This window comes from Myotis yumanensis, unplaced genomic scaffold (genome assembly GCF_028538775.1).
Source record: "Myotis yumanensis isolate MYYU_CA2020_CCGP unplaced genomic scaffold, mMyoYum1.0.hap1 SCAF_14, whole genome shotgun sequence".
Taxonomy (NCBI): Eukaryota; Metazoa; Chordata; class Mammalia; order Chiroptera; family Vespertilionidae; genus Myotis; species Myotis yumanensis.
Genome location: NW_027223765.1, coordinates 48,433,906 through 48,452,830, shown reverse-complemented (window position 1 = coordinate 48,452,830; position 18,925 = coordinate 48,433,906). Strand labels below are relative to the sequence as shown.

Here is an 18,925-nt window from a genome sequence, read left to right as displayed (position 1 = left end):
TGGGCTTGGGTGGTAGGGAAAACCCCTCATAGACAAGGCCACCTGAAGAAAGGCCTTCTTCCCATCCTCCCTCAAGGTCAAGAACAGGGGCAAGAAAACCTTGGCCTGGGCCTCCACTGGGGCCTAGCGGGGAGCACCCAGCCCTTCCCGAGTCCCTTGCACCCTCTAAATGACCAGGGAATTGAGCCCCGTGTGACATGCCCACTCGCAGAAATTCTCTTCCCTGCCCGAAGCCTCAGACTGTATTTCCACCGAAGGAGGACCTGGTGGAGCGAGCACGGAGATTTAGCCCCCAGCCTGGGGAATGAATGCTCCTCAGAGGGACGGTGCCAATTGCTGAGCTTGGTGCAAAGATCATTTCGAGGCGTTTAAGTATTACATGATTTTTATTAGTATAACTGTTCCATGTAGGAGTTATTCCTCAGCAAAGGGCAAAAGCTCTGCCAGCCTCGCATTATTAGCCTAATTCTACTTAATTGTTTCCGAGAATAAGGGCTCCCTGCGCACACATTCCAAACCTTAGTAAGTCGGTGGTGGTGGGAGTGATTCCTGGGTGGGGAGCTGCTGCCCTTTGGGGCTGAGGGACGGGGTGTCAGGGCTGAGCGCTGCTGGAACAAATCTGTGCTTGGCAAGTCAGGGGTGGGGGCTGGTAAGGGGAGTCTCCGTGAAGACACGAGGTGACGTGACAGTGTGAAAATGTGCCCTTTTTTGTTGTTTGGACCCGTTTCTCTATGAGGATCTCAGTCTTCATCTCGGGGCTTCATTTAATTCTGTTTCACAGATTTAGAAGTTGGCCCCATGGCATGTTTTAAATAAAGCAAATAAATGACTGAGCAAATGTACCAGATTTGTTCTTTGTTCTTCAGTCTCAAAATTTGGCCTGGAGAAATTGTCTCAGTCCTGGTATTAAATAAGATGCCCATGTTCATCTGACAAAGAATGTGGGGTGTGTTGTGAGACACGGCTGTGTTTCCAGTTATTGCTCAATAACCGAGCTTTCTTAAGGACAGTTTCCTTTCCAGGGTGGGAAGTGACTTTTCAGTTCCCAGCTTTTTGCTCTAATTATAGCAAAATAAACATAAAATGTACCATGTTGACCATTTCAAAGTGTACACTTCCAGTCGTGTTAAGCACATTCACACTGTTGTGCAACCAGTTTCCAGAACTCTTTTCGTCTTGCAACACTGAATCCTGTCCCCATTAAACAATAGCTCCCATTTTCCTCTTCCCAGCCCCAGGCTACTGCCTTCCCATTTCTCTCTATGAACTTGACTTTCCAGATACTGCGTGGAAGAGGGAATCAGACAGCATTGGGCTTTTGTTCACTGGCTTATTTCAGTTATTTGTACACTACCCTCAAGGTTCCCCCATGTTGTAGCATATGGCAGGGTTTTCTTACTTTTTAAGGCTGAAGAATATTCCATGGTGTGTATATATCCCCTTTTGCTTATCCATTCATCTATCAGGGGACACCTAGGTTGCTTCTACCTTTTGGCTGTTATCAATAATGCTGCTATGAAAATGGGTGTGCAGATATCTCTTGGAGATCCTGCTTTCAATTTTTTTTACTTTGCATCGGTTCTCTAAAGCTTGACCTCCATCTTTTTATAGAGCACTTACTTAGGTTGTGGGAATGGTGGCATAGTGGGATCTCTGTTTGAGTTGACTCAGCTTCTGCTTTAGGGAGATATTAGTGCCTTCCTGTCTTTGGGTAAACATATGAGTTGATTTGACTTGGCTTTTTCATTGAGAGGTGGCATACCATGTCCAGCAATACCTACTGGAAAGTATTAGAGAAGAAAGCCTTTCAGAGACCATCGCATCTCCTTGCAGGTAACCACCTGCCATATTGAAACATGGCGTTGGGCAGGATGCAAGAAAACGTATGACTAGTTGGGTTTCATGCAATCTGATTGATGCAGAGGCAAAAAAAAAAAAAAGAAAGAAAGAAAGAAAAGAAAACTCGTTTCTAGTCTGGCTTTGGCTAGCTTGGATAGCTTACTAAGATTGCCAACAAATAGCTCTAGCCAGGTAACTCAGTTGGTTAGAGCATTGTCCCAATTCCAAGGTTGCAGGCTTGATCCCTAGTCAGAGCACATAACAAGATCAAATAATGAATCATAAATAAGTGGAACAGCAAATTGATATTTCTCTCTCTCTCTCTCTCTCTCTCTCTCTCTGAAATTAATAGATAACAATTTTAAAATATATTGCCAACAAGTTAATCAAACCACTTATAAAAACAAAGAACATGTCTTCCAGGGAGAGTCTCCCGTGAGCTTAGCTTTGAATTGTAAGCTCTCCTGCTTGACTTGCTTTCAGAAAGGTCCTTCAGGTTCGACTTGTCTTATATGTCTCACAGGCAACTGCTAGTGACAGCACTGGACTTGGGTTAGAAGACCACAGCACAGTAGGTCAGGAGTCCAAGTATGGAGTCATCATTTTGATCATTCATATGAAATCTCAATACTCAAGACACTTGTTGGTTGGTATTTCTCCACATTTCAGGATTAGAGACTTGAGATTTGGTGTTGAATAGGTAACTACTTATTTCAGCGATTTTATACCGGTGTGCTGCAAGATTATTTAGTTAGGGACACTCTCTTCTCTTTTCCTTTAAAAATGGCATCAGCCAACACAATAGCCTCCCAGTGTGAATGAATCAAAATTATATCTTTTTCTGTCAGATTGGCAAATAATAGATTTTTGGTGTGCCACAGACTTAGTAATTGGTTCGTGTGTGCCATGAGATTAAAAAGGTTAAAAATCACTGACTTATTTTAGTAAAAGTAATATGTAGGTACTTTTTAAGGAGGTTAAAATAATATTGCTCCCAAAAGCTAAATACTATATACATTCCTAGAGAAGAAGCAAAAATTTTGAGCAGTAAAGAATTTAAATTACGTTTTAAAAGTTATTTTTTGTTTGCACGATCTCTTCTTAGAAGAAGAAGCTAAAGGCAAAAGCATAGCTGTATACCCTCGGCACCAGGTTATAGAAACCATAGCCAATGGGACCGTGGTTTTCAACAAGGTAACCTGCCTTCCCCATCAGGCTGGATGCATCAGACTTTCAGGGGATGCAGTCCAGAGTTTAGCACCTTGAAGAGCCATGGCACTGGGACAGTTGTACAAAGACTTTAAATAGATGGGGTTTCAGGCACTCAAAGAATTACAGATGTTGAAAAAAACACCCTCAACTGCGAAGAACCTCTGGGACAGCCTTTCAGGTCATTCCGACAATCTGTAACCTCTGATTTCCGGGTCTTTGTGCTCTTAGCTGAGCGTCCTGACGCTGCGACTGGGAAATACCCATTTCTGGGAGCAGTTGTTCTGGTAAATCAAATCCTGGATTATGACAACACTCCAATAAGGCAGAAGCACTCAGATGACATGCCCTTTGAGATAAGCCCCGAGGGAGCTCTCACGAGTCCTGAAACCTGCATGCAGTCCTTCAGGGCTTTGCCCGCTTAGTAAGGAAGACTGGAGCCTGCCAGTGTTTCTTAGGCACCGCCTCTGGGAGTCTGAGTTAGAACACAAATGCAGCCACAGCCTGGCCATCCTTCCACCCGAGAGACACAGCTGTGGAATTTCGGCTCAGGTGAATGAAGCTGTGGACACTTCGGTAGAAGCGTAAAGAAACCCTGGATGATGCTTTCACGTGCTCTCAAATTGCCCAAATTGTAAGGAAGAAATATGCATTGAAAGCTTCAAACATAAAAGATTTCATTACAGTATTTCAATATATCCGTTTAAATAGGCTGTGGGGTTTTTTTCCTAACTAATTATAACCCACTTTGGTCACAAAAAGCAAAGAGAAGAACTTTGTCACATGGGTGTAGCACAAAGTATTATCTTCCTCTTTGACTCCTTGCCAACAAAGAAAATGCCCTTTCTCCATTAAACACTCTGGGCAAGATACCGAGTGGGAGAAAGGGTACTTTCCAAAGAAAAGCTAAAACCCCTCCAGCATTCACAGTGCTTCTTCAGTCCGGAAATTCAGGTTGGTTACCAAGAGGTTACAAATGACCTGTTTGCTCAGACCTTTTTAGAATAGAACCTGCTCAGAAAGCTTTGCACAGCCCTGAGGAGCTTGTACTTAGGGAGGTGTGTTTTCTTACTCATGGTTCAGCTCATCACAGCTAACAATGGGTGCGTGCCTGGCACTGTTGTAAACACTCCGCAAATATTAACCCTTTGCGGTCCAATTTTATTTTTGGAATTCAAACAGTCTGGTCCAAATTAATTGACGGGATTGAATGTTGAACCGGTTTGCGGTGTCGACCTCAGCCTTAACGTTGGACCTGCTCCTAGCACCTGGTCTGTTGAGTCAGCCTCGACATTGGACCAAAAAGGGTTAACTCATTGAATCCCACAACCCTACGTAGTTTTTACTACCATCCCCACTTAACAGAGGAGAAAACTGAGGCAGAGAGAGGTTAACAGGTTTGTGAAGAATCAAACACAGGAGAAGCCCGGTTCAAGGCCATTCTCTTAGCCACTAGGATGCACTGCCTCTCAGCTCTTGAGTTCAGGCTCCATATCTTTTTTTTTTTTTTTTAAATATATTTTATTGATTTTTTACAGAGAGTAAGGGAGAGGGATAGAGAGTTAGAAACATCTATGAGAGAGATTGATCAGCTGCCTCCTGCACGCCCCCTACTGGGGATGTGCCCGCAACCAAGGTACATGCCCTTGACTGGAATCGAACCCGGGACCCTCAGTCCCCAGGCCGACGCTCTATCCACTGAGCCAAACCGGTTCGGCTAGGCTCCATATCTTGCTAGCTGCTGGACCACTTTACTCTGTGAAATGAGACTATCGAGGATAATAAAGACTCAACTCTTTAGAGTGTGGCCAGGAACTATCCAGGCATTTAGTGCTTTGCTTGCCTGCAGTATAATGACTGGAACATGCCAGTTTCAAAGGAAATACATATTTAGAAGTGAACTAACAATAGAACTCACATCCTTGTGAATTTCCACCCATTCATGCTTAAGATATATTGGACTGAGTCACACGTTTTTGATCAAAAAAGATATGTGTTTGTGCATGATACAATTATTGCTCCTTAGGTCAAATACCATCCAGTTTCTAAAAGAGCTCATGTTTACGATATTGGGCAAAATATTGCCCTCAGTTATAGGCCTGGGAAAACATGTCTTGTTGGAAGTGTGTGCATATGTGGGTGTGTTTTCCTGAAAGTGATACACTACCGCATGCATGTCACACTCAACAAAATTTTTCTTTAAAGAAAAAAGCAGCACAGAAAGAGCTGAGTTTTGCACCACACCATTTTCATGAGACTGTCCATATTGTCTCTCTCATAGGGCACCCTGATGACATCTTCTTTAATTTCACAGGAAACTGAATTTCCCCAAGGCTCTACTATATTGCACGCTCCCTGTTCACTGACAATTTTAAAGCTTATGATGTGTAAGTTTTCAGAATCAAAATTTTGATCAGTGTTAGAACTTTTTATCTGCAAAACTTTGTTAGGAAAATTCAATCCTTGAAAACTCAAACTGCCCACAGTGAGAATTTCTCACTTTTTTCCAGTAGCAATTGCTGAGTTACCAACCTAAAAGGAAGTAAGTCAGGCAGGGCTACAGGAGAAAAGAAAAAATATGTTGATTCTTATTACCAAATGGCACCCTTCACCCCCACCCAACTTCTAATCATGTCCCTTAACTGTCAATAGTGATTGACTCTCATCTTTCAGGTCTCTACGGCTACTGAGTGGTTTTCCATGGGAATCCCCCTGACTCCCCACACTGGGCTTAGCAACTTTCTAAGCCCATAAAAAGTAGAATCTGTTCAACACCAAGCCACGCTCTGGCTCTGAGACAGGTTCAACAGCATTATCCTACCCACACACTTCTCCTTTGAGAAGTTCCAAGCGGAATGACTTTGCCCAGGGAACTAGAGCTGTTTCTATATAAACAAGCCATTAGTTTTTTAAAATATTGAGCTTAATAACAGGCTACCTAGTTATTTAATTTATCTATGCCCCCCTTTTTTACAGAGCTGTTAATAGTGTCAACCTCTTATGTAATTACTAGAGGCCCGATGCATGAAATTCATGCAAGGGGCTTGGCCCTCGCAGCCCGACCGGCCCTCACAGCCCCCTCGCATCCCTCAAAGCCCCGGCTTCATCTGGAAGGTCGTTCTGCTGTTCAGTCTAATTAGCATATTAGCTCTTTATTATATAGGATGTAATGCTTGTAGAATGCATAGTGTCTGCATGTTGTAAGGGCTCAGTATTCAACAACTTGGTAGCTATTTTTATTAAGTGTGTGTGTGTGTGTGTGTGTGTGTGTGTGTGTGTATAACCTTGTATGAAACAGTACTTTGTTTAAAACAGTAGACTCTGATGTCTTATAGAATGGGCTGGTCTGACAGGTTGTGTAAGTTAAGGGGTAAGTTAACTTCATGATTAGTGAGTATGGAAGCACAATGAATAGTTCCACCTCCTTTCAGCCTTGGTTCCTTGTTTCCATTGCCACTCGTGTGATACATGACTTGCTCTGAAAACAAGTGAGTCATTAACAGTAAGGTCTCTTTAGGACATCAAATTAACATCCGGATGGGGATCTAAGTGGAGGTGACCATGGTCACTGTAGTGATGCTCCATCTTGCTGATTAGGGACCTTCCAAATCCAAATGAAGGTCCATTTTCTGTGACTCTATATTGTCCAGTGAGGTGTGAAGTATCTGTCTTATCTCTCAACTCTGCAGCTTCTCTTAGAGATAAAGTTTCCAGTGGAACAGTGAACCTAAGGGTGGGGAGGAGGAAGGCACATGAGTCACTTCTCAGTTGCAAAATTTTGGAACTTCTCAGTTTCAAAAAATATAGGAATCGAAAAAATAATATTGTAATACAACATTTTAAAAAATCAGAATTAATGCCAAAAACCCATGAGGAACAAACTGTCAAAATATTAATTAAAGACAATATCCAATCCTGTGCTTGCAAAGACCCTGCCTCTCTTGCTTCTCCCTAACCCTGGTTATTGTGCAGCCTGACACTGCAGAGGAGACATGTTATGTGTAAGGGTGCTCTGCACGGTGTGTGTGTTTACAGGGCAGAGTGTGTGACCTGGTATACCTGCATGTTAGTGACCTAAGCTTCTACTAGACATAAATCCAGAAAACGCCTTTGTGTTCCATATTGAAAGTACTTATCTACACTAATAAAAGAGAAAATGCAAATTGACCATACCTTTGTGACACCCACGAGCCAATGAGGAGTGAGTATGCAAATTAACCCAACAACGATGGTGGGTTAATTTTCATACGCAGGTGCCGAGCGGCTGGGGGTGGTGCGGACAGTGTGGGAAGGCAGAAAGGCAGCTCCAGCCCAAGCTAAGTTGGTGCCGGCAGCCAGGTGAAGGAAGGCCCATTCTTGCATGAATCTTCATTCATTGGGCCTCTAGTATCTATTATATTTCTGAGAGTAATAGTAGCAAAGGTGGCTACATTTTGTTGAGTGCTTACTATGTGGCAGCCGCTCTGTGAGGCACTGTACATAAAGTAATGGTCTCTTTTAATACTTGCAATAACCCTATGAATTAGGGACCGGTATTCACCCTGAGAGGAAAGTGAGTCAGAGAGTCAAGTTGCTTGCTTGAGCTTACCCAGCCAACAGGGGGCAACCCAAGATGAAGCTGTAACTCAGGGTTTGAATCTAGATCAGCATACTTAAAATGTGCTTTATGCCTCCAGAATGGTTTAGTCGGTTTGGGTGATGGCCTATCAGAATTGCATTGCTAAGAGCTAGCCATGTGTCCTTTAAAACTTATGCTTGCCATTCCAGAGATACGCATTAGGAATCATTTCCCCCTGCACCACACGGCTTTCCCCAGTGCCTGCTCTGCTTCCCCCCTTGTTTCCTGGTGTTTGTTGGGAGGAAGGGAGGAAGGAGAGAGAGTGAGAGGAGAGGGGGAAGATGATGACAATGGTGATGGTGGTGGTGGCGATGGTGGCAGCATTTACTGAGGCCTTTATCACATGCCAGGTACTGTGATGATGGTTTTACGCACGTGACTTCATTTAGTCATCAAAAAGGCTAGGAAAGACTGGTTAATCCCCATTTTTTGGTCAGAAAAGTGAGTCTCTGAGAATGTAAGTAACTTGTCCAAGGTCACAAACTCAGGCAAGAGACAGGTAAGGTGTGTGCTCTTACTGCCCACATTGTAGGATGGAAGGAAGAAGAGCTAAATGGCCCTGTATTAGATCAGCCTCCAGCTCGTCTTCGAGCCCTCGGAAGTGGTTGCTGCTCCTGGAGCAGTCCCCAACTTTCCCAGGGCCCAGTTGTCCTGTAGGCCACAGCTATGACAGGCATCCCTTCTGGTTCCAACTACCAAACCCTTCCAAGATATCCCCAGAGGGCATACTGTACAGCTGCCGAGGGTGCTGGGATTTTATTTCTCCAGTGCTTTTTTAGGATAAAATAACCTTACTTAGGAAGTTTCCAATGAATATACCCAAGTTAAGAGCAGGCAGCAAAGGAGCCGCGATTATACTTAAATACTCAGTGCATGTCATCAGCTCACAATTTTTATTCCTAAGGATTTAGAGAACATTTTGCCAAAACTGTAGTGCCCAGGTGTTAGAATATCTCTGGAAAAGGCTTATCTGAACCACAGAGAAAACAAAATGGGAAGAACTAAAAATGTTGTATTAATTTCCTCTTCAGAAGAATCATAACAAATCTGCTATATTAGCATCAATCTCAACTAAAGCAAACCTGGCGAGTAAGCCCCATAAATTGCATGAGGAAGCACAGGAGCCACCCAGAGACCAGGAGCCGGCTGATCACTGTTTAACAACGGGCTTTCCGGGAGGGAGAATGCCCTGGTCTGTGCCATTAGCCTATTTCCATGGTGTAAATATTCCCGCCATGGCCTATTTCCTGCCTACCAAGGTGCTACCCTGGATGTGAAGCTGGGAAGAGATGCATGGGACTAGCTCTCCTGAAGAGCACACCATTGTTTTAGCTTCTCAGGGAGGAGTGATCAGATGAGCCACTATTTCAGTCCGTGCTTAATCCTGGAGAATTGGACTCACTCACTGTGTGACCTTGGGCCAGTTGCTTCACCTCTCTGGGCCGTTGTTTTCTCCTCTGCAAAGGATAATATGAAAGGTCCCTTTCCCCTCTGCCATTTTAAAGTTCTAGAAGGCAGTGACTCCGGCTTTCTCCAACATCCAAATGCCTCTAAGCGCCTTTGCAGAAAACCAAGTTAGCACCGTGCTGCGCCAAACGTGCCGCCAACTTCATCTCCTGAGCAGAAGGTTTGGAAGGAGCGACTTCTCCCTTTTGCCTCTTTAAATGTGTAGCCAATGGGGCATCATCCACTTTTTACACTTCTCTTGCTGGATGTGAGATCCAGGAGGAATGGATGTTCCAGGGCTTGCTTGCTCTCCTGGGGTGGGAATCTGTGCGTGTGATCCACGGAGCCGCTGCGCTCTGCGGGGCCGCCCCGCCACCCTTTCCGCAGCGGAGGGCGTCCTGATGGTGCTCTACCTTTGTGTGTGTTTATTTTTTACTCCCTCGAAGCCATTTACAAGAAGGGGAGCCACTCTTGTAAAACAGGGGTGGGGGTCGTTATTTTTTCCTGGAAGGTGGCACGTCTCTCAGCAAAGAGAAAAGGCATGTCGCCCAAGGCTTGCTGGCAGTGAGCGGAGCCAGCGCCGCTTTGCCTGTTGTCACAGCCAAAGCAAAATGCCACCTCTGCCTAGAAGCCAGAGCGCCGCATTCCTCTTTGTGTCCCTGAGAGGCGCCATCGTAAGGCCCTGGGCTTGCAGGTCTGGCCAGGAGGTCATCCGGGCCCCTTGAAGGTCATCTTTCATCCCCAGGAGCTGGGGGTGGAGGATATAGACTATAGAGGGATTGCTCATAACTCTCCAAATAGGTTATCCGAGTCCCTAGGTTGCATGTCAGAAACAGCCAGTAAATGTGGAATTTGAGGTTTGGGGTGAACACAAGAGCATCCCCAGTTGCCCAGAGTAAGGTCACGCCAGTGACCCAGTGACACCCCTGTCCCTGGGCCTCTTCTTAACAAACCCAAATCCAGTGACAGCACAGGCTCCAGATCCCAAGGCAGGAGGTGCCAAAAACACCCCAATAACCACTACCCCCCTGGAAAAAAGTTTCCGTAACATGTTCTCACTCCTAGAGGGGAAAACCTGTCCATGCCTGAAGCAGCCTGACCCGGCAAGCGCCCCTCCACGGAGGGGAGCGCAGATCTCAAGACAGAAACCCCCACCCCTGCCGCCTGCTCCCTGGGGAGGGACAGAAGGTGCCTCCCCCGACAGCGTCGCCTCCTGATCTTTAAAAGAGCAGAAGTTGGCGGCGAGGCTGCGGCGCTGCCTTGACTGGGGCGTGTGGTCTCTGATGGCGGCTGGGCTCCAAGGAGAGCGCAGTTGGCTCTGCCGAGGAAGGAGCCCAGACATAAAAGATCTGAGAGGGGCCGCTGAGCGCCATGGCTGAGACGCCGCCGCTTCTTGCAAGGTGAAACTTGGCAGCTCTCCCTCGCAAGTAAAAACCCAAATTAATTTTCTTTAAGAAAATTAAGTCAGAAACAAGGCTTGGGAAAAACTGTGAGTGTTAGGCATAAACTGATTTTGGATGATCTTTAGGTGAGAAAGGGTGGAGTTACCCTCAGAAACATGTTTTTATTTATGCTTTTCAGATCCCCACTGGTGTGCAGTGTATGTGCGTGTGTGTGTGTGTGCATATGTATGTATGTGTGTTGGTTAGCATGAGCGTGTGCATCGTCTCAATTCTCTAACCACTCTTCTCTTCTTTTTTTTTTTACATCTTTTCTGTGCCCAGTTCATATAGATGCCCAATAAATAACTCCATAGGTCCATCCACACCTTTTCATTTTATTTGTAAATTGTTTGGTATAAGCGGCAATGCGTAATGAAACCTGGTGAAGTTTAAAAGATTAGATTTTTTTTTCATACTGACACTTCATAACACTGTTCATATGTCTCCGAGTGAGATTTATGAATATATGAGCAGTGCTGCAGAATTAAACCGCACCAGAGACTTCCTGCTCCACAGGGGTGGCAGTCTAAAGTGACACAGCTTCAAGCATTTTTCACAGACAAGAAGCAAAATTTAACCCCCTTCAGGGGAAGTATGATTTCAACAGCTTGAAATGAGCTCATTTCTAGATGGTTTTTTTTCTCTCATCTTCCATAATTTTTTGGTGTTAAGATTAAAACAGATTGCACAGCCCATGTAAGGGCACGGAAGAGGCCCAGAGTATAATTTGGCCATTAAAGAGAAACCCTCTTTCATTGTCTTGATCCAAACACCTCAGTGAGGAAAATGAAAGTAAACTTGGTCCTAGATTTTTTTAAGGCTCTTAACCATGATTCTTGGAATTGTCCTTAGCAGACGAAGGCTGGATATTTCAAAAGGTAAGTAGTAAGTGGCATCAGTTAGCTCAGTGGAGAAGCCCTATCTCCTGGGCACCAAGACAATAGCATTAGGAAATAAACAGAGACTTGAGTCTCCAGTGAGTAAAACTGACCAACAAAACGGAGAATCAGAAGAAAAAGTGTGATCTATATGAATTGATCATACAGTACACGAGGTGTCTATAGTGGAGGGATTCTGTTTTACATTCTGAGTCCAGACCCATCTCTTTTAAAAAGTCTGGTCTGGTCTCTTGAGATTGTGTGTCAATGATTGTTCATGATCTCTATGCTCTCAAATCCTCTTTAACCATTTTGTTTCCCCTTGGAACGGAGTGGGGTGCCTGCCCCTCTCTGCTCTATAAACGCCCATGACGTGTCGCTGGAGAACTTTTGTCTCTCTTTTCAGCAATGGTACAACAGCTCCATGAGTGTGATCTGCACCTGGTTGACGGACCGGATGGACTTACAGCTTCACATTTATCAGTTGAAAACACTAATTAGGATGGTAAAGGTAAAAGAAAAGCATTCTTCTTCTTTGCAAATAGCTTACTGAAATGCGTTTCATTGGCAAACTGCAGAACTTCCTTAACACAAGGAATGTGGGTTTACATTAAAACAAAATGATTTCCACAACAGTATCTCATGCAAGAAAAACCTCTCAAGTTATTGTGGGGTGCATGGTTCATTTATTGCTCAGACGTCAAAGGAAAATTTAAGAGAAAAAAATTTGACATGTTTTCAAGGCTGCAAAAGTACTTTATGTATTTGCCATGTAAAAATACCACAGGGGCCTTCGCACCCTTTGCATTATACTTTCAAAAGCTGACTTTTGGTACCACCATGCTAATCACGTCAGTTACCAATTTTATTTATGGTTGAATTAAATACGTTTTTGCCACAATTGATTTAATAGAAATATTTACCTCCAGCTATTTCTAAAATATGTCCTGAGATCATTATCAGGATGCAAATCAATATTGTTCTGTCGTTAATTGAAGTAGTTTCTCTGACAATGCCTGCGTGCGACCCAATGGAAAGGCTCACAAAGGTGAGATCACATACCCTGAAAGTAGCTTTTCTCCTGTTCTTGCGTGTGTGCCTTGGACTAATGATAATTATTTCAGCGTGAAATCTCAGTGGTTTACATGAAATAATAAGATCACAGAAGGGGGTAAATACGTTTTTGATCATTTCAGTTTCCATTCGATGCTTCTCTGTAGCAGGTTTAAAAACAGTTGTATGCAAAAGTCTCATTCAAAGTCTCTTTCAAAATATGTTAGCAATAAAACGTAGCTGAATTTATATTGCTTAACAGTTTGCCAAAGGTCCCTACACCCCTGCTACCCTCCCCCCTCCCCACCTCCTTTTCTTAGTCTCCTTCGGATTAGCACCATTTCACTGAGGTGCTCCTCTCCCCAGTACGGACAAAACCAGCTACTGTTCTGTTGAGTGTAATTATTATCATCTGGGCGTGATCTGGCAGTGTCCACCCAGGGGAGGTTACAGCAGTGCACTGCCGCTCTTAAAGAAGAATATGTCCACTCGAACTGTGCCCCAACAGAATTTTCACATTTTTTTATTTCAGTTCCTTAAAGCAAATTCACTTAGCCATATTGTTTGACTACCTGAATTCCATTTTCTGGGTATAAATTCTCTTTGGGGGAATTTCTGTTTGACCCCACTGAATAGACATAAAAAGGAGACATTAATTTTAATATTTAAAAATATCTTCCCACTACTAATATCTCCAGGTCTATGTTGGGAATATTGGAATTAGCACTATTTTATTAAGAAAAAAAATATATCAGAGAGGAGGTTTATTCTTAGCCTTCTGGAAAAAAAAAAGACATGAACCATAGAGGAGGGACACAGAAACATCACTGTCAAAGGACCCCTTCACTTTTGTCAAGAGTGGGCCCGACCGCCCTTAACTAGAGCCTCAGTATGTGGGGGGGGGGGGGGGGGGGCAGAATTCACCTCCTCTTTACAAAGTACGTTACCCAGAGTCTCCTTCTCCGAGGCAGACGTCAGAAGGTAACTGGTTTGCTTTCCCGCCTCTGTAGGTATCCACCCAGCCATTCATTATTCAGCAGCTTTTCCTCCTCCATCCAACATGGGACAAACATTAGTTGAACTTAGATAGTACAAGATGGAGAACTGAAAAGTACTGAGATGCAGTCCCTGCCCAGCTGGAGAACACACTGCTCTGGAATACACATAAAGGGGAGAACACTCAAGTGCTTTCCACCTTTTAAAACAAGTTATGCTAAGTGTCCGCAGGATAAATGAAAAGTACAAAACAAATCAGGTTAACTGCCTGGTACCTACATCTACCCAGCCTCCTGGCTTTGCCCCTCAAGGTGAAGACAGTTCAGGTAGCTACCTAGAGAGCTAGCGTGTCCATCCACACTTAGGATGACCTTCTAACTTAGTGTCAGAACCAGGTCACTTTTCAGGGGAAAAGCAGGTGCTATGAAAAATCAGGCCGGGACAGCAGGTATAAGCTGGCCAAGTAGACATGGAGTCATCCTGTCAATCATCTTATATGATTGGCCTTTGCGAGCTGGATGCATTCGCTAGTTAACTGTGCAGTCATTACAATGCATGACCTTCAGGAGGGGTTGACACTGGGACCGGGACACTATGCCTGCTTTAGAGGGGTTTGCAGTGTGTCCCCGGTCCTTCTCTCGCTCCCGTAACAAGTTCCCCACGTCAGTAGGGAAGCAAACAGCAGACTCGCAGCTAAATGAGATGCAGTGTGACGGGAAGAGCTGTAGCAAGAGAGAGACTCTCTCAGTGCAATTCCCTACGAAGGAGACGACAGCCAGATGCTTCTGGTCATGTTCAATTAACGCTAAGGGATTTCTAGAAAAACAGTCCGTGGGCTACCTAAGGAAATCCGAGAGAAATTGCCTGGAGGAACAAAGAAAGAGTCTGTGGTACAGTAATCCCAAACCAGTCATCTTGAAAGGGGGCCAGATTTCTTCCCTGAGACCCTGAAATTGTGAGCGGAAGAGACGTGCTTCTTTCCCAAGGAGACGAGACACGAGTCACATGCCTGCAACATGCGGGCGAGGCTCTAGCGCTCCGTCTCCCGCAATCCTTGCTGCGCCTAATAGACTTCCCACACCACATGCATATGTCTGTCTTGTGAGCGAGACAGAGGGCCATGCAGTTATGAGCCTCAAAAATACTAAAGACCAGACTGCAACACGAATCGCAAAATACCATAATCACTCGATCCATAATTTATATGCTAATAGCCCCTTACACTGTCTCTCATATCCTATTATAATAATGTAAGAGAAAGAACCAGACCCCCCCCCCAAAAAAAAAAAAAAAAGAAAAAAAAAGGAACCAAAACAATTCTGGAACATTTCCCTTTATGGAACTGAATAAACACAAGCTTATGTTCTTTGCTTTGTCTCATCTAATACAGTGTATCCTGTCACAGTGTCTCATTTTCTGTCACTCAACAAGTCTGTTTCGGTGCCAGTGCAATCTGAGCGTGGTGGCTTTTCATTTGACCACGCGTGAAGTGTGACTGCGGCTGACGGCCAGTGTTCTCACACCCCACCTGCTCTGTCCTGTCCCTCCCCTCCCTTATCCCTGCATGTCTTCCTCCCTAGAAAACCTACAGGGACTTCCGATTGCAAGGGGTCCTGGACTCGACCTTGAACAGCAAGACGTATGAAACCATCCGGAACCGTCTCACTGTGGAGGAAGCCACGGCATCAGTGAGCGAGGGCGGCGGCCTGCAGGGCATCAGCATGAAGGACAGCGACGAGGAGGACGAAGAGGACGATTAGAAGGCCCGGGCCTGGACCCTGTAACCAATGCATGTCCTTAGTCTGTTAGTTACCCCCTTAGGGAATTTTCTGTCCCCCACCACGCCCATGAGATGTTTACCAATACAATTGCCATTTTAGCTCTGTGGTATCAAGATTAGCAAATGACCTTCAAGCCCCGCCATCTCCTGACCCACGACTATATGTTTACAGCGATCTGGAGCACCATTCTTTAAGTCCTGTTCATGGAGAACACATAGTCCCACTGCTAGGCGTGTCCCTTTGCCAGCAAAGTCAAATGATGCTTCATTAACGTACCGTGTATGCGTTGACAGTGAATGGATGTGAGGGCCAGTTCACCCCGTACTTTCACTTCTTTGTTTCACGTATGTGGGTGTCAGTTATTTAAATGAGTATAATAAATATTTAATTAAGACACATAGTTCCGCTTTGTTTTTTGAGAAACAAGAGGCAATGCTCCAACAACCAACGTTTGGTTCTCTCTGTTCCCTTCAAGCTCAACAATGAACCCCTGGTGACCTTGTTACCACCCTTTCATTTCTCCTTATAGTTAGCCAAAACAGGATGGCTACGTACCTGTAGGTTGATCCTCCTCATTGCCATGGCAAAGGTTATCCTACCGAGACTCCACATCAAGCACAGTTCAGAGCAACTGTCTTCTGTCCAACTTTATCCTATTACATGTTACATTATGCTTTTCTGTTTCAATAACCGTGTATGTAAAAAACTGAGTATTTAAATTACAACCCTAGGCTATACCTGTGTTTATAATAAGATATGGGTATTTCCCTCAGTAGACTGTAACCATGATTTCAATGGTTTGGTTCCACCTGTTTTTTATATCTGTCATGTACATTGCATTTTGACCTGTAACTGCACGACCCTGGGGTCCGCTGCAGAGCTCTTTCTTTCTGTGTAAACTAGTGGATCCATCCTGCTTTTGCCTTATATAAAGCCTACAGTTATGAAAGTGTGAACAACTGTGGCTTCTCAATAAAGAAGTATTCAAACGTACGAAGAATACCCTTGTGAGTCTTTCTTCCTCTGTCTCCTGGAGTCAGAACTGGAACACAGGAAGCGGGAAGCGGTGGGGATGGGAGGGAGGAGTGGTTTTCTTAGCGCGCTCTCGCACCTGCCGGACTGGGTCGTTTTCTGAGCTAGTCTGCACAAGGGACAGCCGGAAACTTGGTGGATTCAGCCTCCACTGATGCAGAGTCTGCGGGCATTTGGACATGTTGGGCAGATTACACTTGCATTATAGGATAAATAAGGGTTTGCTAAGCAAGGGAGTCGTGTAAACGAGAGAAATGTTTCTCCTGTGCGCAGAGAAGGCCAACAAACTGTTTTTAAGCACCACTTTAACAGCAGTGTTTGCATTCAAACAAAGCGTGTGCCAATTATATATGATTCTTATATATTTGTTACAGCATTTTACAGGATTCTCTACGATGTGGAGCACGTCTCTCTTTCCCCAGCCTTGTCAGCAATGTAATCACCTGGGTCTGAAAGAAACCAAGGCGGCGTTGCCTGGTCTCTTTCATCTGTGATTGTCCCTAAATCAGGCTGACCTTGCCTGGGGCTGACCGAGGTTTAGGCGAAATGACCACTTTTCCAATAGGACCAGGCACAGTGCTCACCCCTTGCTCTCTACAAACCAATCCCTCTGAATAGCACCTCCCACTCTTGTTTAATCCTCGACGCCTGCAGGTGCAAATCACAGTACTCCTTGCCCTTGGTGGGATTATAAGAATAACTCTCACTTATTGAGCAGCTCTTCTATGTCAGGCAATCTGCATATATTACCTCATTTAAATATCACAACAAACTTGAGAGGAGAGGACTGTTATTATCCTGATTGTAAATGAGAACATTGAAATGAGAAAGGTTAAGGTAACTTGTCCAACCTTGGCCCAACTTCCTGTAGAAACATGAATCCAGAGGTCCCGGTGCTATGAGTGGTGGGATGCATCATTCAGGTGGGAACAATCTTTGCCCAATGGCACCACGTTAAGTCAGTGTGACAACATTTTTATCAAGTTAGTTGTATTATGTTCTGAGTTGCAAATTAAAGCATATTTCCTGCAACAATGACAAACAATTAAAAAAATGTGCAAGTAAAGAGGAAGCATCTGCCTACTGTATGAAAGTGGAAAAGAAAAAATGCTCAGGAACTCTGGGAGAGAGCAAACTGAGCGAGTCAGATAACTAACTAAAGACACGATCCAGGAGGCATAAAGAGACGCAAGTCATAAAGACTGTCTCTAAAACCAAAGTTAAAACATTTCCTTCAACAGGAGACTTCCTCACAGCCTCCCAGTGAGGGGTGTGGTGAGTAGTGGTCCCGGAAGGGGGCTGTGGGGAGGATGTGGCATCAGAAGAGATCAGAGAGGAAGGACTGGCCAAGGTTAAGTCACGATTATCCTAGACACTCAAAGCTGAGAAGGAGGCAGTGTTGGTATCTTGATCTTTCTTATTTTTTATTCCTTCAGGATAAAATCTTAAGTTTTCTGTTCTTTGCTTTTCATTATTTTTTATTAAAATATAAGACATACAGAAGAGTGCACAGATCTTAAGTGTACAGCTCAGTGATTTACCACAAACAGAACACACTCATGGAACACCACCAGGTCATAAACAGAAGGTAATGGACACCCCCAGGCATACCGATGCCCAGGCCCTTTCCCCATCTCTACCCCCTCCTTACTCTCCAGGGGTAACCACTATCCTGATTTCCAGTTGCATTCGTTGAATTGAACCCTTACATCATTAGAATCACAGCATATATTCTCTAGCGTCTGTTTTCTTTGTGCTCTACATTAGATTGTTGGTGTAGCTGTGGTTCATTTCTTTTCACTACTCTATATTCCAAAGTATGACATTACCACAAGTTTATTTATTCATGTGAAAGTGTGTTGTTGTTTTTTAGTTTGGGGCTATTAGGAATAATGCTGCCACGAATTTCATTGCACATGTCCTTTGATGCAATTGCCTGGTGATGGGTAAAGGCATGTTCATTTTTAGGAGACACTGCCAGTTTTCCATGGAGGTGAACAGAGTTATACTCTCACCAGCAGGGAAGCAACGTCCTGGCAACACGAGGTATTGCCACTCTTTTTAATTTTTATCATCTTGGTAAGTGGTGTAGTGGTGTATAATTGTAGTTCACTTGATTATAAAAATGGAGTCCATACATATGCTTTATAACATATGTATGAGCAGTGGGTAGTCTCTCTTGGGAAACTCGTGTTCCTCCCCTCCCCCTTTTTATTTTAGAGAGAGGCAGGTAGAGGGTGAAAGAGAGATACAAACATTGATCATTTGCTTCCCGTATGCACCCTGACTAGGAATCAAACCCTCCACGTAGGCATGTGCCCTGACTGGGAATCGAATCCTCGACCCTTCGGTGCACAGTGAGGCATAGAGGTGTTGATGGAAGTGTTAACCTGATGGAAAAGCATTCACTGTATAACAATCAGGGCACATATTCATCGGCACTGCCAGAAACAGCCAGGCTCTCAACCTTACTAATGCCACAACCCTTTAATACAGTTCCTCATGTTGTGGTGACCCCCAATTTCATTGTTACAAATTGAACATAATTAAAGCTTAGTGATTAATCAAAAAAACAATATGTAATTATATATGTGTTTTCTGATGGTCTTAGGTGACCCCTGTGAAAGGGTC

The 18,925-nt window shown here is 44.3% G+C and overlaps 1 protein-coding gene across 13 annotated transcripts in view; it reads left to right on the top strand.

Annotated features, from left to right (window-relative positions):
* Positions 1–16,262, top strand: part of CADPS (calcium dependent secretion activator) — a 455,401-nt gene extending 439,139 nt beyond the window's left edge. For all 13 annotated transcript variants that reach the window (XM_070390909.1, XM_070390912.1, XM_070390905.1 and 10 more), the window contains 2 exons: positions 11,839–11,943; positions 15,062–16,262. In XM_070390909.1, coding sequence (XP_070247010.1) covers positions 11,839–11,943; positions 15,062–15,241 — 285 coding nt within the window. In that variant the 3' untranslated portion in view covers positions 15,242–16,262. The remainder of the gene's footprint in view (positions 1–11,838; positions 11,944–15,061) is intronic.
* Positions 16,263–18,925: the final 2,663 nt, after the last annotated feature.